General features: G+C 48.6%; 1 protein-coding gene across 15 annotated transcripts in view; it reads right to left on the minus strand.

The window, feature by feature from the left end:
• Positions 1-816: 816 nt before the first annotated feature.
• fbrsl1 (fibrosin-like 1) overlaps positions 817-24,251 on the minus strand; it is a 230,013-nt gene continuing 206,578 nt past the window's right edge. For 6 of the 15 annotated variants that reach the window (XM_055511968.1, XM_029161934.3, XM_055511966.1 and 3 more), the window contains 13 exons: positions 16,296-16,716; positions 15,526-15,785; positions 13,370-13,620; positions 10,136-10,186; positions 9,826-9,921; positions 8,480-8,551; positions 8,232-8,261; positions 7,861-7,932; positions 6,977-7,109; positions 6,161-6,244; positions 4,810-4,893; positions 3,738-4,008; positions 817-3,332 (listed from right to left, as the gene is read on the minus strand). In XM_055511968.1, the coding sequence (XP_055367943.1) occupies positions 2,033-3,332; positions 3,738-4,008; positions 4,810-4,893; positions 6,161-6,244; positions 6,977-7,109; positions 7,861-7,932; positions 8,232-8,261; positions 8,480-8,551; positions 9,826-9,921; positions 10,136-10,186; positions 13,370-13,620; positions 15,526-15,785; positions 16,296-16,716 (3,125 nt within the window). In that variant the 3' untranslated portion in view covers positions 817-2,032. Of the gene's footprint in view, positions 3,333-3,737; positions 4,009-4,809; positions 4,894-6,160; positions 6,245-6,976; positions 7,110-7,860; positions 7,933-8,231; positions 8,262-8,479; positions 8,552-9,825; positions 9,922-10,135; positions 10,187-13,369; positions 13,621-13,818; positions 13,980-15,525; positions 15,786-16,295; positions 16,717-24,251 lie in introns of all 15 variants that reach the window. The other 9 variants (XM_055511970.1, XM_029161928.3, XM_029161924.3 and 6 more) reach the window with 8 other exon arrangements.

The following is a 24,251-nucleotide window of genomic DNA, read 5'->3' on the forward strand; positions in this document are numbered from 1 at the left end:
CCAATACACCAACCCCATTCTGGCGAGCAGCCTTTTCAAGAAGCCCTTTTAAAGAACCCGGCTGGAGTGTGAGAGACACAGGAGCGCCATTGATTTTCAATAACATCCCCTAATGACCTGGCCACGGTTTGATCCACGCTGTCATTATGGGCTAATATCATGGGACAGGATTGGTGGGTCTCGCGGCACACAGCAGCAAGATGAGCGGTGGGGGCATTATCAGGATGAATTGGCCGTCTCTGGACAGGCAGCGAGCACAGCCGCGCTCTTGTCAATAACAGGACGGGGCGCCTCAGGGCTCCCTCCGCGGACCACTCCGGCGCGCCTTCCGGCCTCATTAGAGAGGCAGATGAGCGGTATGAGGAGAGCGAGCGGCCTCTCCCCCGCCATCCGATAGGCTGCCTCCCGGGCGATGCTCCCCTTAATGAGTCCAGACCACGGGTCAATATGCCGCTGGGCTGCCAGTCAATACCGGTTACCTGCAACACAAACACTCAAAACCTGCTTTCATACAAAATCAATGTCCTATTAGTCCGTCCCTGTATTGCCTTGGCCCAATCTCATCGATCCCCTCTCAAGAGCGCCGCAGTCCATGTATGACAGATTATGGTCAAATGATCCGATGGCTTGGGCGACTCCGCCAGTCAAGACTGTTGCCTTTATGTTTTTCAAGTCATATCTTGATTTCTTTAAACTCTTTAAACGCTCAAAAGCGAGGCCCGAGAAACATTGGCAAAGCCATCCGCCTCACATCCAACATCCCACTTAGTAGGTTGAGCTGTTGAGATCCAGGATTAAAGACAAGCAGCCAATGTATGACATTAGGTCCAAACTTTATTCCATACATTTTAAACCATGAATGTTCATTTTTATTTTTTGCACGCCTAAAACTCTACTTGTTTTGTATACAAGAGTCTAAGAAAAACAACTGCACAACACCACAAGGTTGACAGAGAAAGTCCTTTACTGCCCACTAAAAAGTGTCCTTCTGATCCACGTGTGGGGCTGGCCCAGTTTGCGACTTGGAAGTCTTTTACTAATTCCGCCTTTCTCTCACTGGCAAATACAAACACGTGTTAATCCAAGTTTCTCTCGGTATCACCAGCATCGTCCGCTCCCTCCAGGTGATCGCTTTGTTGGGGTGCTGTGTGCTGCTTTGCATAGATTGCAGATGATCCTTCTTTGCCCCCCCCCACCCCTTACATCACCTTCCTGTCCTTCCCATTCGTTGGCCAGGCTTGTCTGTTACCATGCTAATTCAAGGGGGAAATGACACCCCTCCCTCCGTGTTTTCGTTAAATTTTGTTTTTCTAGAAATAGTTAAAAAGCCTAATAAATTTACAGAGTCATTTTGCAGTGGAGGAATATCAACAAGTTATGTACATCAGTCTTTACTTTCTTCTTCACAGAGACAGAACCAAGACCTCTTAATATATATTTATCTGCATATCTCAAAGGCAAAACAAATGAGCAAATTGATAATGTAGCATCGTACATTGTCATCATTGAGGATATCCTGGTACCGTGAGGTTAAATTACTGAAAGTTGAAACCAAAATCCAGTCTTTACAGTGGGTCATAATGGATATGTCTCACAATCAACTGGGATAAATATTTTAAAAGGCATGACTAATGCACAAAATACATAAAATTCATAGAAATGATATCTATACATGGAACAAGGATAGGAAATGTACAAACACATTTCAGGACCTCTCTTTTTCGCACAAAGTTGAAAAAAGTATTGATTAATATATTAATATTATCAAATATTTAAGTCGGCTATAAACATACACGCATTTGTGTTCTCTTTACCGACATTATTCAACCTCCAGTCCACTAAAAATAAAGTCATGGCATGTGCTTTATCAGCCTCGCACACCTTTACTTTGTACAATCATACCCTTTCCCTACGGGGCTTTTGCTCTTCTCAGGGGAAGAGCAGTGCATTTTGTTTACAAGAAGATTTCAGATTAGGGGAGTGGGACTTGTGAGTGCATCGAGAAGGACTTTCGTCGCACTTTTGTAAGAAGCTACCGAGCCTCTACCTCTTTGGGGTTGCGAGAGGGGGAGTAGTCCCTTGGGTCCTGTGTGGTAGTGAGAGGTGTAGTCCTCCGAGGTGAGGCTGACCTAGCACTGCCAGCCGGCACCAGGGGCGGGGGCGCACTTAGTGCAGCGGTAGGGGGCGTTCTGTTTAGAGGGCCATTGTGTCCGGTGGAGGGGCTGAGTCTGGGGTAGGGCATGCCACCTAGGTGGGGCATAAAAGGGGGCATGTGGGGTAGATGGCCTTCCATGGGCGACTGGTGCAGCTGATGGAGGCGAGCTCTATCCAGCTCCTCCCTCAGGTGGAGGCGCTCCCGCTCCTCCGCCTGTTGCCTCATCCTCTCATGCTCCCTGCGCACCTCCAGCAGGTGCTCGTGGTGAGAGTAGTCGTGAGCCTCCCTCTCGCGGTAGGCGCGCTCGTGCTCGTACACACTGGGGAAGCGATGTCCCTGCTCGGCCCTGAGCTGGAAATCCATGCGGCGCTGCAGGTCCAGGCTGCGGTAGGCCTCTCTCAGAGGGTCCCAAGGGAAGGCCGGGTGGGGCAGCCGCTCCCTCCCGGCCAGGGGGCTCACCCCCATGAATGGAGCCATGCGAGCCCGGTCTAGCACGTTGAGGCTGCCCATCTGGGGCATGGCACTCATGGAAAGAGGCAGGGTGTGCGCCATGGGGACGCCGTGCAGGCCGGGCGCCGGGATGTCGCTGCCACGCGGCGACTGAAGAGGATGCTGCTGAGACAGTGGCGGGTGGTGGTGGTGTGGATTACCAGGTTGGCTCATAGAAACGGGAAGGGCTTGAGACGGAGGTTGGGGAGCTGGCTCGGAACTCACCACCATCACCTCCTGCTCCTCCTTCCTCTCCTCCTTTATCTTCATGTCGTTTTTCACCTTGTGAAGGAGCTCTATCGGTGGGGGCTCTTTCCTGTCGTTGTCCTTGAGCGTAGGCGGGGGCCCACCTCCCATCTTCATGCTCTGCTCGGTGAGCACTACCTTGGAGTACGGAGAGGGGGAGCGCTGAGCGAGTTTGATGTCCTCCGAGGGTCTCCTCTCAAGCATCTCCTTGCCGGGCGAGCGGCTCTCCTTCACCTTCACGTCAGCCAGAGCAGAGGACTCTCTGTGGCGGTCCAAAAGCTCCTTCTCCGACTCGCGAACCCGGTCCACGCTGCCGCTGTGGTGCCGACCCGAATCGCTGGAGTTCTGGCTGTTTGAGCGAATCAGGCTGCTGATCTGGTGGCTGACTGGCGCGGAGGCCGGTGATGAGCGGTTGGAGTGGCGGTTGCGATCCACGGAATCCCTGAAAAACGATAATAAAGCAGATTTGTTAGCACTAGTTAGAATAAGCATCATGTGGATTGTGTTTAACATGGTTGATCACTATTAGATTTGTGAATTAGAGCTTTATTAGATTTAGATGTGGCTTCACAAGCCTCTAAGTGGTTTATTTTAATTTCCATGTTGAAAGCATGAATTCAATTTATTTATTTTCAATTGACTTTTTCCAAGGATACTTTTCCAAAGAAAAGCAGACTGTATTGTAGCCACATCCAGTGCAGATGTTTAGTGTTTAGTTACATGCATACATATATTTGTGATTAAGATGTGTTGATCAAATTTTTTTACTACTTGAGGAAGCCATGTAATATTTCTTTGCTGTAAGGATATATACAAATAAGTAGATAAGTATATGCATCCGACTCACCTGTCTTTATCCTTCTCCTCTTTCCCAATGGACGAGTCTCTTTTCTCTCGTTCCCGGTCCCGCTCTCTCTCTCTCTCCCGTTCCCTCTCTCGCTCTCTCTCGTGGCTGTTGGCCGAGCTGCTTCTCTCGGTGTCTATGGTTTTGGGCCACTGCGGCGGCGTGGGGAAAGACGGCGGGGTCCGCCGAAGCCTGTTCCAGGTGTCGTGGTGGGGGCTCCCGAATGTGGGCAGTCCCCCTGGTCCCTCCTTGGTGCCGAACACGCTGTTGGACCCTGGAGGGAAGGGGGAGACAGGCATGGGACCCGCTGTGAGTTAATGGGACACAAAACCTTCCTAAAGGACACGTAAGATTAGAAAGACTCAACAACAAAAGCTGCTTTTGTCTTTGTCTCTGGAGGTCCACTCACTGAAGCTGTATGAAAGAGTTAGAGGTTAATTCCTCCCCCCCTCCCATTAAAAGCTCTACTCATTTGCTTTTGGGCTAAAGCCCCCCTCCACACACACACGCACGCGCGCGCGCACATGCAAACTTTGTGCACTGGATGAACAGAGACCCACTTGCCCCCTAGAGCTGAGGACTGTGGAAGGCCAAGGCCTAGCATCCCCCGGCATGTCTGTCTCTATCGCATCCATTTCCACAACACGGCAAATGATTTTGCACACAAAAATAAGAGGGATGAAGAGAAAGAAAGAAGGACGCAGGGGGTAAAGACAAAGGCCTCCATGGTGGTGTAAAAGGGGCTTGTCACATAATTAATAGATGAATTGCCACCAAACAGTGGACCTGAGAGTGCCTGTTGGCAGCAGCACTGCCGGATTAAAGCCATGCTGTTGGGCGGAGGGGGTGAAGTGGAGGCATGGAGGAGGTTTGCTGTGCTGTGTTGTGCTGCCTTGTTGGGGCTCCATGGACCAGTGCTGCTTTGACACAGAAACTACGGCTATGTGTCTTGATTTTTTTCGTCCCCTCCTGGCTTTCCCTGTGGCCTGACGCTGTCCTGCCCTGTTCTGTCACTGGCCACCGGGGCCAGGCTGAAGGGGAGAGCGGTGGAGGAGGAGAGGGGGCCAGCGCTTACCAAGCGAGGGGTTGCCTAATCCTCCAAAGGCACTGCTTGAAAGGTTGCCGAGGCCGCCAAAGGAACTGGAGCGACTGAAAGGATCTGCAAAATGCCAAACAGGGATTAGCAAAGGGGGGGCTGGATGGCAGTGCTCACCCCAACACCAACCCGTTCCACTCGGCTTTTCTCTTACAAGCGAGCTGCGTTTTTGTGTGTTTTTTTTTTTTTTTTTTAAGCGCTGCCACCCTAGCTCTCTGCCTGGCTATTCGGCAGCAGCCAGGTCGCTTGGATGCTGGCTGCACTGAGTCACTCCACTAGCCGGAGTGGAGTGTCTCTGACCCTGCTCGGGCCAATGGAACAACACTGCCTGATGGGGAAATTAGTTTTGAGTTGTTCGAGCTAAGCTGCAAATCGACTGTGGTAGAGCACGGGGGAATTAGAAGCTGTAACGATTAGGCTAGACAGACCACAATGACTTAACTGGAGAATCAGTGTCTGACGGGCTCCACTGATGCAGACTAGAGCCGCCAAACTCACAGCAATAGCACAAATATTTACGCAGAGAAGTCGGTGAACAACATTCATTAACTTATAATTTGCACTTCCAATTTAATTCACCAAAAATCCATCAGGAAATGCAAAACTTATCAACAGATTAGGGTTTAAGGATTTTCAGCTCTGGGGCTTGTTAATATATCAGAAAAGACAACAACTGAGACATCTGCTTTGCTTCGCATGCGAATTCTCTGGACAGGAAAATTGTATTCACTAAATCTTCCTTCTCAGTACGCTGCATATTCCTAAGCACAAAATCAATTGACTCAAGGGCTTATTCCATGAAATCGGCTAAACAGTGTCTCAGATACACTGGTGGAGAAAATGAATAAAGATAATTAAATGCACAAATAGTTGCAGCAACTACCCTGCTGCTATGAATAATAAAATCAACTTCATCATACATTAGAACCACCCAGCACAACATATGCCGCTATGCTGTGACTAATCAGTCCAAAAAAAAAGTGAGGGATGACAAACAGGCCTGGGGACGAAATCCTAGGTTAGTTATGCGTTTTTAATAACCTCAGACATGGTCCTCGAAGGCCACGTCATGAATCATCCTGGCTGATGGCTAAACTCTCTACGACCATAAACTGGGAGTTTGCTCAAGCGGTGCAACACTAGCCAGCTGGACTCCACACTAACTTCGAAATGAACCGGAGTTTAAAGCTAGAAAGGTCTGTGCTTTAAATGACACCCTGCTGCCTTGTCATGTCTGTATAAAACAGGAGGGAGGCGAGAGAGATAGAGGCAAAAGGAGAGAAACAGGGGCTAAATGTATGAAGATAAATTTAAGCGCTTGGTTACTTACACTTACCTGCCAAGTGGCTTGGAGGCAGGAAGCCGCTGGGGTGCGGGGCAGGGCCGTAGGGGGAGGGCGCCGGGTGTCCAGAGCCTATCAGCACAGAGAGAGCCATTATTACCCCCAAAGTCACATCCCTGAGTCATTCCCCCTCAGCGACAGCCATGACTGGTCAGGGCCGGAAATGTGAAAGTGAGGAAACGACACATGCAGCATTTTCATGCACATCATGAACTTGTTGACTATCTTGTGTAAATCAGACGCTTAGAGGCGCCTCGGTAATGTCACTGAGCAAATTAGCAATTGATATTTTGCTTTTATTGCCGCTGCCCGTGTGTTTGTGTGCGCGTCCACGGCTGCTTATTGAGGTCGCTTCCTCGCTGCGCTGCGAACTGGCCTTTTCCACAAAACACTGTTACCATCACCCACATTCCATGAATTGTTAATGAAAGAACCAATTACAGGAGTGCCTCTGACACACCACTGCATAATTACCAGTCAAAGGCCGCTTGCCTCTCTGTTGCCCTCCAACGCAGGGCAAATCAGTCAATTACCTAACCGAGAGTCATCCATATTCATAGACGTATCTGACTCCCCTTACTGGCATAACATTTGCTACAAAAGCACTATAATTAAGTGAACGTTACATGAGAGGAGAGAAAAAAAACGATGCTATTCCACTACAGCGGTGGAGGAGCAATTTTGACTATAAATGCTTATTTCCATAAAAACAAAAAGCCATGGAAGCCCTGTGAGGATTTTATAATAATATAATTGGAGCGTATACTGTGGTACTGTAGTACTGCAGTTCTATGGCTGACTGACCTGTGGATGAGAACAGGGGTCGTGCCAGGTCGTGGGGGTAGGGGAATCCTGGGAAAACTCCTGGAGCCGGGGGTCGACTGAACAAGTCCAGCTTCCCGTTCATGTCTAGCTTGTGAGGGTCCAGCTGCATTTGCTACATCGAGGAGCAAAAACAAAGGGAGACAGACAAAGAAAATCAGCCCAATATGCAGCGGCGCTAAACATCACCAATAAGAGACAGAGGCATTCATCATCAACGGCACTGAGCGAGAGATCAGAAGGCGACGGCTACATCAGCGGGTGGCTCTGTGTCTCACAGTCTGGCCTGCTGTTTGCAACAAATTAATATGTAAGCTGATTAGGGACAAACGATCCTTGGTACTGTAACAGTGGACCAGTGTAAGAATAAAGGACAGATGCCATGAGACATCACTGACTGAGTGTATAATTAGAGAGAAGGTGATGTCGTTTGAACGAGATTCAGGGGACGCCAGGATTCATTGAGGTTTGGTGATTGACAGACGCATTGCGCTGCATGGGATAATAACAACAAAACTGAAACTTTATTCATCCCACATTGGGGAAATTGATCTCTGCATTTTGACCCATCCCCTAGTGGAGCAGTGTGAACACATCACACCTGGTGCCAGACCATAATCAGACAAACGTGTTTGTCTGTGGTCACATGTTGCATTTCAGTGCTCAAACCACCCATTTTGATGATGACTGACTGTCTTTGCTGTCACTTGTATTGTCCTGACCACATGGTTCATCTCAGTCCACTAACACAACTGTAGATTATCGGCTCTAGCTTTATACTATTGTTCAGGACCTTAGTGCATTAGCAACGTTCTGTATCTGGTTTTACATGACATCATCATTAAGGAATTATCCGTCTCACGCACCTTCATTTTCTGCTGGTGGTGGTAGATCTGCCATGCGATCTGGACATGCACTGCGCACCACTTGCCAGGTTTCTAAACATTTAGAGAGAAGCTGAGGTTAGCCTGCTGGCTTTGATATGGGGGAGCTAAAAATGGATTCTGGCATTCAATTTTTCTGGCCAAACTACAAAGCGGGAGCTCATCAAAATTTTAAACCAGGCAACAGATTAGGAAAGTCTAACCCTGACTTTAACCCAATAAGACTTCTCAATGCTAAGCTCAAATGCAGCCAAAACCCGGCAGGGATTGTTGAAGAATTTGCAGTTTTAGACTTTGTGGCCTGGCCAGAGAGATGAAACATGTACGAAAAAACGACCGAGGCAACAACTCACCCTGACAGACGTCCTGAATGGGTCTGTTATCTGTAAGGAAAAGCAAAAGCGTTATCATCCACAACAAAAACAAGGAGCCAAAACATGCAGTTCTGCAGAGCTGAAGCATGAAGAGAAACGCCTTGACGAGGCATTAAAACAGAAACATGCGTTGGCCTCTCGGCCACATGTGCAGGGCATGTGTGTGGGCTTCAGCAGGAGGAACAGGGCAGAAGCAGACTGGTTCTAGTCGTCTGCCTGACGCTTACCCGCGGATCCTTCTGCAGGAGCGTGTGAGGTACTGCTCCAGGACGTGCGGCCACGTCGATGGGATTAGATGCCTGACACAAAAGAGGGAGAAAAGGGGAGAGACGCCCAGTGAGCAAACCGACCAACGGTAACACTTGTGAAACAAGGAGAAAAAAGTTCCCGTCACATTCTGTCTACTACTGTATGAACTAAATTTAGGACCATCAGTAGCAATATTCAGTCACAAATACAGCAATTAACGTGACTTTCCTAAACCAAACCACACATTCTTCTCTTGAAGTCAACTCACTTCCAAAACCACTGGAACATTGTGGTTCCTGAGATGTTTGCATCATTCTAAAACTGCACACACTCCCCCCTCTGTAGCACTTTCGCACTAATGCTTACCCAGCGCTGACGTCAAATTAAGAAAAGAAATACATAAAACGCACACCAGAGTAGCACGTCTCTGATCTCTGAGTCGCTGGAGCGCAAGTGCATAGATCAACCTTATTAATCCACCGCTACATCACAGATAGGAGGATCCTGCGGTGTGACCTGGGTCACCACCTCACACAAACAAACACATATCCCACACCCTTCCCCCTAAGCTCCTCTCCAAGAATACTTAGCAGAGGCTTTACATGCATAAAACTGTTCCTTGAACCATCTGGAAAGGCCTTCGACAAAAGGGTCCCCCATGACTGAGCCTGCTGGGAATAGGGCCAGAGGATTTAGGCCAGCTTTGATTGGTAGCTTACACTGGGTCACAGCCGCTGGGCATCTGCCAGACAGCCTCGCACCCTCCCACCCCTTCTCGTTCGCTGTATCCCCTCTGGCCCTGCATCTTCCCTCCTCTCGTCTCCTAAACAGACAGACATCTTTTGTCGCGGCCTGTGATACTCAGGTCACAACTCAGTGATGACCCGGGGTCACGTCCCATCACGTCTGACTCAATATTGTAATTAAATTAGGGTTTGTTTGTTTTACATCTTCACTGTATTTCTTAAAAGATGTGCACACACAAAAACTGAGGCAGTGTTCAGATGATCACCTGAATTAATTGAGAAAACCTAGAGACTCAGTCATTGAAGCACGTGGACCAGCGCTACAGGCATTTAAAACAAATACAAATTTAATCCTTCCATTTCTATGCAAAATCTCTACAATACGTGTTTTGTTTATTTCCTTTAGTGTGTGTGCAGCATCTTAAACATAAACTGACATGTACTGTAGCTCTAGTAGCATTTTGTCGGTGGCGGCGCTGTTAGTTTTTGTTTTAGCTATGTGGCAAAGTTTCATTATCTGGCTCCTGCTCTGTGTCCGTCTATGCATCCTAGGTTGAGGGATGGCATATGGGGCTGACCTTGGGCTGGAAGGCTCCTTGCAGTGAGCTGAAGGGTCCTGAGTGTGGAAGCAGCGGGGGCATGCCTGGCATGGTTGGGGGATAGGAGGGGAAGAACTGGGGAGAAAAGAGGAGGATGGGAGACACAAAGAAACACGAAACAAAAAATAATAATAAAAATCATACAGAGAAACGTACAGGACTCAAGCAAATGCACACGCAAAACCACAGCCACAGTATGTGTTTTTGTGGCAACAGTCAAATATGTTAAATATTTGATTTGCCAAATGCAAATATTGCATTGAAATTCAAATGACAAAGGCAAACTCACGTTTGAATGTCTGATGAATGGATTGTCCAGTTTGGGGGTGTATTTGTCGAACTGCAAAGAGAAGACAAGAAAGAAAAGCGTTAGGAAACCAAAGTTCAGCCAATGACTCCATTTACCAAAGCCTTCATAAGGAACAACATCTTCCCAGAAAAACAAAACACATGATCAGCATCTGCAACTATTAATAAGCAGGGTTTTGATCCAGGATAATAAGCCCTGGAGTGAAGCAGCTGGCCTGCACCGGTCGTGGTTTCAGTTAAACGCCACGCTCAGATAGGCAGTTAAATCACTAACAATACAACCGCTTTAGCCCACTGCCAGGAGGAAGACAGCCTGCATGATTTTCCAATTGAGCATACAGAGGTTGGGCGTGGAGGCCCAGCTTCAGGCCCAGACCGGTTGTTTCTGATCACTGGAAAATCTGCAGAAATGTGAATCTAATTGCTTTTGAATGCACAGCCTTTTTTTTTTTTTTTTTTAACAACAAGCCTCTGTGGTGTAGACTGGACAGGCCACCTGGAGGAATAAAAGCGCCGGAGAGTTAGTCCAAATCTCTACGCGTTAAATGAAGAACACAGAAGTGGTTCTGAGCATCTTTCAGTATTAAAAGGGAACGGACCAGATTTGCATTTGTCATAGTTTGTAGCTGGAGGGAACTCGTGAGGAAATGCCCAACGGATTAACTTCAGCTGCAATTTGCCATAGACAAACTGTGCGTGTGCAGAAAAATATATGTTTCAGATCATGTCCTGCTCACATGGAATTCAAGTCAGTAAGTTGAGACGGAGGGGAGGGAGGGAACAGGGCCCGTTGCCCCGTGCATGAATGGGGACTCTGTGTTTCTCTTCACAGCCTAGCACTGGCTCGTTATTCTAAAACAGGCTAATTACGAGTGACACTAACTTATTCCTGTTCCTCAAACCATTTGCAGGTACTCTCTGCGAGTGTTTTCACAAACGTCGCTTGGCAGGCACGCACGTTTTAGGTTTACATAAAACAGGAAAGTGAATCGAGTTTCTGTGCGTGTGCAGCGACACGGGTGGCGGGGGGCGGGGGTGGTTGTTTTGTTGGCTCGTCAGCGCTGCGAAGCTGCCGGTGAGCTTGGAGTCGGGGCCCCTCTGACGATGAGCGGCCACTCACATCTGCGCGCGAAACGGCAGCCGCGGCTCTGGCCGCCCTGTCTGTGGGCGATAATGGGTCCAAATCAAAGACAGGCGGCCTGTTGAGAGGAAACGCCGAGCCAGCTTCCGAGCTCATTAAACAGCTCCTCTGCATCTCGGAAGGCACAGCCTGTTTAATGTCTGACACCGCGAGAGGGATTTTGGCCTCTTTACGGCCTTGTAAAAAAAGGAGAAAAACAAAAACTCTTGCCCTTGTAATTTACGGTGCCTGTTGCAGTTTTATAGCAAACAGCTTTGGCTAATTAAAGCTTAATATTTCATCTTATAACAATTAAGGATATTCCCTGTCCAAAGACATGCAGGGGCTAAAGGGCGGGGTAAGAAGCACACTCAATGCTGCCATTTGGTGAGCCAGCTGCTTGGGGGCGTCAAACAATAAACAAATGTAGAGGCTTCATAATTTCATTAATTACAGCCGTTAGCCAAGGGCTGTTACATAGCTGGAATGACACAGGGCATCTAGAGAGCACATAGAGAGAGAGAGAGAGAGAGAGAGAGCGAGACAGAGAGAGAGAGAGAGAGCGAGACAGAGAGAGAGAGAGAGAGAGAGAGAGAGAGAGAGAGAGAGAGCACACTTGGTTTGCCTTTTTATCACCAAGCAGTAAAAACAACCACATCGTCATACTGCCTCTATGCAAGCACCAAGTCTATTACTAACAGGGCATAAGCTGAGCAAAAACATACTTTCAATTAAAACAAAAAAAATACAAAGCAAAACACAGAGCGGCTTTAATGGCTGTCTCAAATGCCATCCTAACACATCAAGGGACAACAGGGCATGTGCATAATACTGGCGTTTGTGTGACGGCGAGAAATGGACTCTTTCATCTTTGAAGGGGCGACTGTGTACTGTACGTAATTCCTAGCAGAGAATGAACAAAAGAGCAGATAATGGCATGCGCGGTGAACAGGCCGAACGGTCCCTTTACTTATCTGAGACATAAATACCAGAGCTTTGATTTCTAATGTACAGGATGGGGATAATCTTGAAGCAGCCTTAATGGGACCACGGGCTCTTAATCAGAGGTCACGACATGATGGATTACATCTATTAGACTAATGCCAAAAAGCTACAAATGGGGCCCGACTCAATCGACTGTCAGACGTTGCTACACATCTGAAATGATGGATGAATACTCACAGCCTTTCTTTGCCATGTACTAATCTGAGAACAGCCAGCCAGTTTGACCCCCCCCCCCTCCTCCAGCCTGACGGCAGCCAAAGCACTGATGCAATTAGAAACACCAGCGAAAGCAGTTGTGCAGTGAAATAATCCTGCCTTCACCCACAATGATTTCACACGTCTAAACGCGACTCCGAAGCCGTCAGCGCCTACTGTGGCCGACGTGCTCGCACGCTCAAACACGAGTTGTCCTGCACGACACGCACCGCTTTGACAGTGCCTTTGTTGTGCACAGGCAAATAAGAACATTCAAAACCACTTATAGCACATTCACATGCAAACATTTGTAAATGCTGCCTTTAGGCAGCTCCCATCAGCAGAACCAGTGTGAAACTTATGAAAAGCATGAATAACAATAGAATTCGGTAACGTTCATTTGATTGGCAGAAGGATCAGAAAATGGACTCAACACAAAAGAAGGAAATATTGTGGAGCAGTATAGTAATAGTATATGTAGACCTTAGGTATAATTCTTTCAACATGTGCATGACCTGTTGATATTTGACTAACATGTGGATGAATGAACAGTGTGGTTACGTGTGTGTGTACGTGTGTGTGTTTGTATGTACAGGGAGGTGGCAGCCAGCGGGTCATACTGTATCTGCCCACATTTGTGTTCATTAGCGTGAACAGATGTGATGCTCCCAGCTTCTCGGGCGTGACCAGTAGGACATTGCGCAGCAATCAAAGAGCAGAATACAAATTGAATCAATGTCATGTTGTTTTAAAGGGAGGGTGTTCCTACAGCTATGGGACATAAAAAAGGAAGGGAAATTGATTGAAGAGAAAATTGGGAGGGGTGACAGGTGGGTGGGTGGGTGGGAAGTTACGGGAGCTTTAATTTTTTGTTTCTTTTTTACTTATCCTCACATTTCTGGCTTGGGTACGCACCATGGGGGGTGCGGTGGGCGGGGTGAGGATGGCGGCCGGGGGCAGACTGGCAGGGAAGGGCGTGAAGGTGTGCTGGTGGGTGTGTTGGTGCTGGTGCATGTGCTGGTGTTGGTGAAACTCGGCCCTCAGGAGTGACACGGGGGCCAGCGGCGAGGCGGACGGCCCCCTGCCCCGCTCTGAACTCTGAACCAGGAAGCGGTTGTTCAGCTCCTGCCTCAGGAGGTCATGCTCTGCAAGAAAGGAGAGCGAGGAAAAACCAAAAAAAAAAAAAAAAAAAAAACCAAAAAAAACAAAACAAACATAAAAGAATAGAAAAGGAAAAAGGGGACGGGGGAGGAAGCAGGGAGGAAGGGACACAAGAAAAAAAAAGGCACGAACGCCAAGTCAGTTTTCACAACAAGGGTAAGAGAGAAGAAAGAAATAGTCACCTGGCATTCTCTGTTTCTCCAGCTCATGCTGTGAGGGTTTTCTACGTGGGGACTCATTGGTGGTGGTAAGAGAGTTGCCTGTGACAATGTGCCAATCAGAATCCCCGAATGAGGCTGGCAATACATGATTGGTTGGTTGAATGATATCAACAGGCTGGTATCTAAAGACAAGAGAGAACCAAGAGTCATCCCAGCAGAAAACACACACACGCTTGCCCTCGATTAGAAAGTCTATGCACAACCGGCATATTCATTACATATTTGTGGAGACACCCATCATTGCTGGAGACGTTTGTTTCCTTCTAGAGCAGCATGAAATTGCCTGCTTTGATGGAATCGTTGAGCATACTATCAAATCATTACAAATCACATATTGTTGGCGCGGGAAAAGATAATTCTAGTTGCCGAGGCTCGCATCAGATTGCGAGCCGAGTGGGGCCATTTTTCAACATGTGACTTGAAAATGCTGCTCTCAGTACGCTCGAGTAGTCTCCAGCTGTGATGACTGTCCAGCTGCTAGCTGACATTTTCTAGTGACCTCATCACCCTTTTAAACTTTCTGAAGTACTATAAATGTAGAACATCTTGGGAATTGATGTCTGATGTTCCTGCGGGTAACTTGGGAGAGGCTTATTTTATATTTAACAGCTTTCTTTTCATTCTGGAAATGTATGTAATTATTGACAGGGTACTGAACATATCTGTAGCTGTAAAATGTTATTTCTCATTTTAGAGTAGGGAGCCCTTTATTGGCCTGTTTATCATTCTAGCAGCTCAAACACACGCAGTGCTACACACCATGTAGTGCTTTTAAGACTGATAAAGAGTTATTCAGTTTGAAAACTCATGGAATCAGATTTTAAAAATTGGAATCTGGCAAGAATATTGGGTACTAACCAATAGTCAGCCTTTGCGTTTGGATTATTAAAAGCTGTAAAGGAGGAAAAACTATTCTGCATAAACTTAGGAAGAAAATGAGCAAATGCCCCTTTGGGACATAAAGCACATTAAGTTGTCCTGAGCAGTAGGACAGGAGAAGGATGAAGTAAAAGTAAAATGAACGTGCACTTACCAGATCAGCAAATCACATGTTAACACGACTAGTTTCAAAACCACATCACAAATAATGATTTATTCTATTCTAGATAATTTGTGTAGTCTATACACAAATTATATTGTAGCTTTTGTTGCGTTTCTAGTACTGAATTTAATTTGGAATAGAAAAAGCACCAATGCACTATATGAGTGTGTGTGAATTAACACTCCTACACGTCAATATTTGCAGGTGCAGTTAAATGTGTTTAAAATGCTAACACTTGTTTGGTAGAAACGCTTCTGAAAAGTGAAGGTCAGACATTAGTACAATAAATAAAATGACTGCTCTTTGTTTTTATAACACCTTATAAAACAATCAAGGAGCAGAATTAAAGGCCAGTATTATTGTATACAAATATAAAATACCTAAGACTGTAGCCGCAGGTTATAGTATATCTATTTATTTAGATCTGAGATAAATAAAGCCAAAGAATTGTAACCTGGCACACTATACTGGATCAAAAACATCTTTCTTGAGGACTAAATACACATCACCAGAGGAACGGCGCTTCCAAAGAGCGTCTTTGTTGTTGAAAAAGTGAACAGAAACGCTAATTCCAAACTGACTCCACCCTGAAAGTACGATCTTGCATGTGAGGTGCGCGGCTTTACCTGGATAGGGGGTGCCGGCTGGGTGTCCAGGCACCACTAAACTGTTGGTCGGTAAGGTCGGTGGTGGAGGCAGTGTGGCTGGGGCTGCAAACATGGCCGGATGGCGATGAGCTGGGCTCCGTAGGGAGGAATAGTGCGAGGTAGAGAGGTTGGCTATGGACAAAGGCAAGGCGGGGGCTGAGGATGGGAGCCCGCTGAGGTGGTGGTGAGGGGACGGGGGCAAGTGTTGTTTGGGAAGACCCACTGGACTGCTGCTGTGGCTAAGGGTTTAATGAGAGACACATTAACACTACATTAATAATATAGTTAACACATATCCTACTGAGTGCAAGTCATTGAGTCAGTTTTAAAATGTCGCATAAATGCTACGACCTTGAACGCCTCATCGTCATGCTAGTTAGCGGCTACTTTCAGTGTTAATTCAGTGATACCATGGTTGACACTTTTACAGCTTGAGAAAGATTTTGTAATAAAGCTTCATATATTGAACAAAGGAAAAAAATCAGAGGGAGCAGAAGCTGTGAGAATAAAGTACAACAGGAAGTAGTTGAATGCGGTTGATGTAGTAGAGCGTTGCTAAATGAAAAACAGTAAATCTGACAGCTGGTTATTGCAAAGCTGGCGGACAGAAAATCAATATCCGCATGACAACAGTGGAATACGGAACTGTGCCGTATACCGTCACGTGGAAATACAATATATAATCATTAGGTGTGGTTTATTTATCGTCCACTAGAATAGCAACGTGTCCCTGCTCCACAACAACCCACCTGATGTCGTGGAGGCTGCTGCACTGCAGAGGGTGGTGCACCTGGTGGTTGATTAGGGGCCGCGCGTGGTGCTGCGACGGGAGGTGCACACGGGGCTCCTGGTGCAGGTGTGGGTGAGGAGGGTGGGACTGGGGGTGGGGCGGTGCCCTCAACAGGGGCGGGGTGGGGACAGGGGGCGGAGCTTGCTTCTCCTTCTTGACACTGGGCGGCGGTGGGCTTGGCACTCGCAGCCTAAGGGGCTCCGGGGGGGCTGCGGCTGCAGCGGGGGCAGGGGAGCCCGTGGGCGCCGACGCCGGGGTGGGGCTGGGCACGGGAGGCGCGAAGGGCACCTCGCGGTTGCTTTGTTCCTGGCTGCGCTGGAGCCCGGAGACTTTGGCTGAGCTACAAGTCTTGGACTCTGGACTCTCATTCGTTGGCACACCTGCGGAGGACGGAAAAGCGAAGCGTCAAAGCAGAGTCAAGGTGGCGGCCGGATCGCTGCGCTCGTCGCCATGTGCGTTCGGTGAAGTGTGCGCAACCAACCATAGCTGCTTTCCCTCCTTTTCATGTTCTCTCAGGGTCTTCTGCCCAAGTTTCTCCTCTCCCTAGGTTCCAATAAGTGTTTAATCAGGTCATTTTCATGCTTGACTATAATCAGATGATCCAATTTCTTCTCGCGATCCAGTCAGTATGAATAAATCACAGCTAATTAAAGTTAAATGTCGGCCTCTATTCAGGGCTTTGCTGAGCACACAATCTGGCATGAAATAATTATGTTTCAATTGTGCTGTGAAGAGAGATCGTGGCCCCTTATCTTGGCCTCTCTGCCACGGCGCCTCTATATCCTCCTTCCCTGATCTTTCTGAGGATTTGGGAAAACCACAGCGAAGCTCTCTGATCTCTGTCACTTTGTCTTTACCATTCATCAGAGGCTTCTACAGCAGAAAAAAAGAAGCTTTTCTAATCAGCATTCCACTGAACAACTTCTTTTCATACACGAGCTGTTGCAATTTAATGACTTATACGCTGTTGTAGCAGGAAAAGTGGCAGAGAATGCAGCCTCTCGACACCTTTCGCACAAAGAATCTCAAAGCGCTTATGAATGTGAATGGAAACGAAAAGATATTTGGTAGATATTTTCCCTCTCGGAGTTATGACAAAAGTAGAGTTTGCGGGGATGGAGGTACCACAAGTGCAACAGAAAAGAAAAACCTCCACAGTCGCTTCAGAACTAATCAAAGCCACTAGTGGTGGAATTTTTTAAGAACAAAAACATTGCACACATAAGAGAAGGGGTGGGGGGGGAATCAGAGGCAGAGAGTGTTCACACGGATAGAGGCAGATAGAGAGAAGACAGCCTCGTGGAGATGAGGCTCTCTAAGCGGCTCTAATCTACAGCTAAGATGCAGCACTACTTCAGTCAGAAGGCTTACTAGCGCCTCAATTAAAAAAGCTCCACGGGCACTCTCAACGGTAACAGAAAATGAGAAGCGCCGGGAGCTGCTGTCAAACCAGCGAGAACTCGACATGCAGCCCATTAATGGAATATCCAGTCCTTATTAACAGCCGGCTTAATCTTTCAAGGATCCTAACGCCCACAAAAAGACCAATAAAAAAGGCAGGGAAGAGCCTTTTTATTTTTTTTATTTGTCGAGCTCCCCCTGCCGCCTCCTCGCGTTTTACGGGAGAACAGGGGCCGGCCAACGTGTCACCGTTTTCAAATGAATTCCAGGGCGTGGGCGTATATAGACCTCCAGATTTATAGGGTCTGGGATTCGGATTAAACTGTCAGGACTCTCGTTCCTGCGAGCGAGCGGAATAGAGGAAGACTGAAGGCGAAGGACGGGGGAGACGGGCACGGACAGACAAACAGGGGCGAAGAAGCAAATATCCACAGTCGAAATGTCGCCGTAGGGTGATGTTGCCGTGGCAACCTGTTTCTCCCAGACACAATGCGAGGCGAGCGATGCTGAAGGAAGTCTCGCTACAAGCGCTAGGAGATGGAGACGGCGTTCTAATACTAATGCTGGGGAGCGCGGGCCACAGCGAGGCCTGGGTTATCTTAATGATGATTCTAATGGGCTGTAATGGAGGCAGGGAGGTGCCGGCTCAGACCAGCCCATCCCTCGTTAAAATTACCTACGCACTGACACGCGCGCACGAGAAGATGGCTACATGCACAAAAAGTTCCATGTGCAGCCAGTGTCTTCATTTTAGTGCAGGGCAACACCAAGAAACAAGCTGGGATTTGTATTAAGTGCATACGCGTATAGTGTTGATGGCCTTTTTAACCTGGTGGTCGAAGCTGATTTTAATGTGAGATGCTAATAAATGCCTTGTTGTTTCAGCAGCAGCCTATTTCAGAGCCAACCGACACGCAGAACGACAGGAAACAGCTCCCTGACATGCGTCACCTGAGGGCTATGAGCAGCAGAAATCACTGCAAACCGCACAACTGTCAAACGAGGTTTCAAGCATTTCAACCAGCCGACAAATCCTGCATTGCCTTTGTTTTTTGCTCTCCCCTCAGAACTCGCTTTTCCCGCGATCGCACACTGCGGCAAGCGGCAGGCGAGCCACAGGCAGTCATGTGAAACAAATGCCATACGAGTGTCTGTACAAAGAAATGTGCTGTCCTGAAGCCCTGCCCCGCAAACCTGAGCAGATGGTGCGAGTGAGCCGGGCAGGTTGGAGGGCAGCCCGGCATTGGCAGCCCCCCCCCACCCCCTCCCGTTAGTTGGGTTAGTGCACCGAGGGGGCAGGGACATTCCCCAGGGGGATGTTGGCAGGTCTGCTCACCAGATGACATCTCATCCCAGTATTGATCTTTTTATAGCCGTTCCTGTGGCCCTGCTTACTCAGGGGAATCGGGCCCTGCTCCGCCTGCACGTGTCTGGCTCTGCAGTGAACCTGGCTGGCGGCTGGAGGGGAGAGGGACGGAGGGACTGGGGCAGCAGACGGACAGCACGCCGCTGGGATTCACTAGTGATGACTGATGCGTCCAGTGGGGAACCGGAGGTGAACGCGGTGTCGCTTCGCAGCTGTTCACGCCTCCGATATCCTTCACTTGTGACCCCGTTCGTCCCTGTGGAACATCTGGGGAGCTGGCGCCGATTTACTCCTGTGTGGCCGTTGCGCAGCCAGATGGCTCAGGCTGGAATGCGTCGGCCCGGCCCAGAACGGCTCGGTCCCGAGGCCGTCGAGGTAGGGCTAATTGTCAGCATGCTGTGGGCAGGACACCCTCTGAAAAGCACCTGCCGCGTCGAGGGACGGACTCGGAACAGAAGCCCAAAAGCTGTACGGCTCTAAAACGCTGAGACCTACAAAAGCGACTGTTTAAAAAGCTGCCTTGGAGCTTTTTTTTTACCCAGTTTATTTTAAATACACACCTGGCTACCTGCAAATAGACCTAAAGACCTCATGAATGAGATAAGGGCCCTAGAGAAGACTCTCATTTGGCCTCCAACGAAAAACCCTCGGCAAACGAATGCTGTGCATGCAAATGACTGTTACATAAATTACCTCCTCACTGCTGACACTCATGCCAGTATATACAACTGCCAGGGAAATAGAACCTACATGCAAAAAGCCTTTTCAGATTAGATATGAGAGTATGCAAATTGGGGGTTGGGGGCTAAGAGAGGCTTAAGGCTACTGGGTGTTCTCATTTACTAGGCAAACACGGCGGTTCACTCCCTTCATGGCTCTGCCAAAGCATAAACAGTCGGGGCGCTGATAAAATAAGGACACGAACAGACAGATATTTAAATAAAGCGCCGTATCTGCCGGGAGACGTTGGAGGATGCAGAAGGTATGCGAGCACGCGCCGCCTTGATCCGTCTCCCACTGGCTGTGGTTGACAGAATATTCTGCTGCTCTTGACGGTTGAGCTCACAATGATTTGGTTTTTGTACCTCTCCAGACAAGCAATCTGCACAGAGCCAGGGCTTAGCTCACGAGTGAGTGACTGTGGAAGATGGCTATAACAGATACTGGCAGAAGGCAGGAAACCGCAGTCTTGCCAATCAACACTTCATTGCCGTGAGGTATTCACTCATAAAAAGAAGAAGAAAAGGCGGTGTTATTTCAACAAAACGATTTTGCATGAGAAGAACAGAAGGACAGCGCGGTGCTGAAACGTGGTGCTAATAATAAAATCATAGGAGAAAATTTGCAATGGCTTGCGCTCGCTCGCTCGCGCTCGCTATTTAATCTGCCTCGAGCATCTCCAAGCTGGTAATGAGGGGAGCCAAGGCGACATTTTTCGCAAATCACTCGGCGACGTTAATGGGGGGAGTGGTCGCGGAGAAAGCTGGCCACGATAGCTGAGGAGTGGGGACAGCTGGCACGGTTCAATTATTTCCTTCGCTTTCCTTGATGCAGCTGACAAAAGGAGCGGCGTGGCAGAGGACTGGGGAGGGGCCGGGAAGCCGCCACGCGCTTACAGTCGGAGCCCGGGAATAATTCGAGAAGCTAATGTTGGTGTGCGAGAGCTACAGCGCGAATGAGGTTTACGTGCGCGTATCCGATCCCGATTCAAGTCCCAGCCATATGGTGGAGGGCACCTCTAACGGCGCACATGCCAGCGGCTCCTGGAATCACAACGCAAAGACAGCGAGAAAGCCGCAGGTCTACGGGTTGAACTGCTTTCGCGAGGTGCGTTCAGTAACCGACCGAGACGCAGGACGCCTCCATTTCCTCTCCCTGAATCAACTGCACGTCCGCCGCACGGAGCTCCTGCGGTCGACGGTCTCAGCTTCCTACAAACACAGCGAGGTCGTCTGAGTTCAGTGGCACTGGGCTGGTTCTGAATAAAAGAGCAAACATCTTGGAAGGTTCAACGGAAAAGCTCAAGTCTAATGGGTCCTGCGACGCGGCCCACCCTGCCGGCTTGGAATGTGACCCCTTTTCACTGTCACTGACCCACCGCCAACCTTGGTGACCCCCCTTCTTGCCCTGTGGCCGCTGTGGACAGAGAGCCGGCAGGCGGGGAGAGGGAGGGAGGGAGGGACTGCGCTGAGCTTTTGGGATTAATTGTGCGTTGAAAAGAAAGGGGAGCCTTCAGGAGTTATTTGTGCAACGCCGCGAGCGCTAGCCTTATCATTTCATTAATTAGCATGACACGCCTGCCTGATGGACTTGAACGCCGCAGCAGCAGCTGTCTCAATTGATTACGGCCGCGGACGTGGCGCCGCAATTATGGAGGTGACTGGAGACAACGCCTGCCACTTCTAATAAAGGACTCCTGCTTCCCACACGGCGACGCAGCGGTGGGAGGACGCTGGCTGCCTCCCTGTGTTTCCAATACCTTCAAGGCCTTTCAGAGTCCGCTCGTGGACTAACACGGCGCTCCACGCAGGCTGGAGTGTGCACGCGGCGCGCCAGGTTTACTTAAACTCGCGTAACTACACTATCACTTCGCGGCTCCACAGGAAGGCGTCCTGTGCCAGGCTCACCAGCTGGCCCGCCATCCGTCGGGAACGGAATTCAGGTTTAAGCAGAAATTGACGGAGCAAGTGCTCAGCAATGTAAACAGAGGCATTGCTTCCTGCCTCATTGCATGTATGAACATGATTGAGGCCCGCATGCCTCTAAGTGGATATAATATTATCTTTCAGTGTCGTACTGATTACTTCTCAATGGAAGGGAAATGGCTGGGTGAAAATCCTTCAACAAATCCTAAGTGGCATGACAGTGGGCTGAAAGAGCCCACATGTTTTTCTTTTCCTCCTCCTCCTCCATCTCCATTTTCACTCCCCACTCTGAATGAAAAGCAACAATTGAAAGCTGACAGCTCCGAACCACGCACCATACCTCATTCACTGTTTTGACATATGCAGCCACTGCAATTTAATACCACGACAGGGGTAGGACAAACATCTTTGCACACGTATCGCGTTCCCTTGAGTGTTTTGCCGATGCGGGAGCTTATCGCTAGGAATATCACAGGCTGCAGTTTGCCTGAGCTTCACACTTGCTTCATGCAAATGCGAAAGTCATTTTGATAATGTCACAGTATCCTCCGACGGCCGAGAATGCTGAGGTAGCTTGCTTTTCCAAGGGGGACTCTGGGTAGCGAGCGTTGCAAACAAATATCTTCTTCTCAACAAGTCAATGGAGACGTAAATGGTCAATCCACCATCACTTTTCCATTCCTCCTCGCGTTCACGGGTAGAGAAACATCCTGTTATTTCTGGCCAGTGTGGCTGCGTGTAAAGATGATGATCAAAGCTCTTGTCACTCCATTCAGTGCAACACGCCAGAGGAATGTCACTGCAGATGACAGAACAAATCAACTAAACACAGCCGGCGTTGACGATTCGCAACCGCAAGCGTCAGCGAAATGACTGCACCTTCTGTAATCTAACTTTGCCAACCAAAAATGCCCAGATGCCAAGGTCAAATCTTTTTTTCAAGACATTTCATTAATCTTAGTACATTGCTTGACCACTTCTAGGGTCTATTTTGAAAATAATAATGTGTTCTTTCTTCATAATAAAATAATATATATACATTCTTTTAAGTTTAACCCAAATGTCAAAGCTTTCTCCTTCACAGGGCGTATGGATGCAGTAGGCCAAGGAGGCGACTTGTCTAAAGATAGCAGCCTAGCGCGCATTAAAGTGCCTTGGCTTAGATTTCACATATCTGAATGCCCCCAGGGAAACACACTGTCCGGTATAGAGCCACTGATGTAATCAATGCCTCCTCTATAGGAGGATCCTGCTGCTGAGCTGCTCTCAGGGTGCTGCTGGGTAATTAGGCTTACAGATGGAGACCCAGCAGCTGTTGAAGACCAGACTAGAGCTGCCATTTTCCCCCGCTAATGGCTACATGCCAGAAGAGCTGCGTTCTCATGAGCTACGAGCCTTTTTTCTGCGGCGGTGGGAGCGCGTTGATGTTTGAAATCGCGTACTTGTTTTCATTCGTCAGGAAAGGCGGGGGGTGGTGAAATACGCGTCAAGGCCGGCGACGCACTCGGAGGACCGAGGTGGAGATGTTTGAAATAGCTCTTGTACAGAGCTTAGTTAGACAAACACAAACAAAAGCCTCCACACTGGTCTCAATTGGAGGGTGTAGCGGGTTTGTGAACACTCGCTGTCCTTCCTTGGACCCCATTCATCATTTTAGATTAGAGAAAGAGGCCATGACAGGGGAAGAGGGATAAAGTGACCCAGACTGGGGGAGAAATGGGAAGAGAGAGGTTAGTTAATAAGGTGGAGGAGAGGGGAGAACGAGCAGAGGGCAGGGAGTCGTGTCAGGTAAATTAATGGAGACAAGACCTGGATCCTGACCTGCTGCTAACATAAACCCTGCAAACGCGGCTATCTCCCCTCTCCACACGGGGCGAGCGGCACCGCACACCCTCGCACAGGCAGCGGGGAATCCGAGGCCGGCTTCGCTGAGCCTTGGTGGACATGGAACATTAGCAACAGCCTGCACGTTTTCAGGGCCGCTATGAGCTGCCGCCACGAGCTGCCGCATTTCGCCGTGGCGTTCCAGGCGCGGCGAGGGAAGAATTGATTTGTTTGGAGTGTGAAGGCGGCGTGTCAGTTTGGGGAAATGTGTGAATGTGAGTATGTCTGTGAGCAGGGGGGGGGGGGGGTTGGGGTGCACGGTGAAACAGGAGCGAAATTGGACTCTGAAACGAGCCAAATCACTTGCGAGATGAAACAGACTACACCAAGAAAAAAAAAAGACAACAACAACAACAACAACAACAACAACACAAGTCCCCGGAAAAGTGTCGCGCAAGGCGGGCTGGCACAGGCGCAAGGAACAGCAACAAAAGCAACAAAACAAACACACTCTTCTTTTTCAGCGCGACATATTTCAGCCTGCAGATGACAAAAAACACAGAGCGAGTTAGAGGAATCAAAATCAAACCGCCGAGCGTGTCTGACTGTTCCATGAATCCATGTCGAAGCAGAGGCTCCACACCGCATCAAACCCTGTAAATTCTCCCCAAAGCCCTTT

This window comes from Betta splendens, chromosome 9, assembly GCF_900634795.4.
Source record: "Betta splendens chromosome 9, fBetSpl5.4, whole genome shotgun sequence".
NCBI lineage: Eukaryota > Metazoa > Chordata > Actinopteri > Anabantiformes > Osphronemidae > Betta > Betta splendens.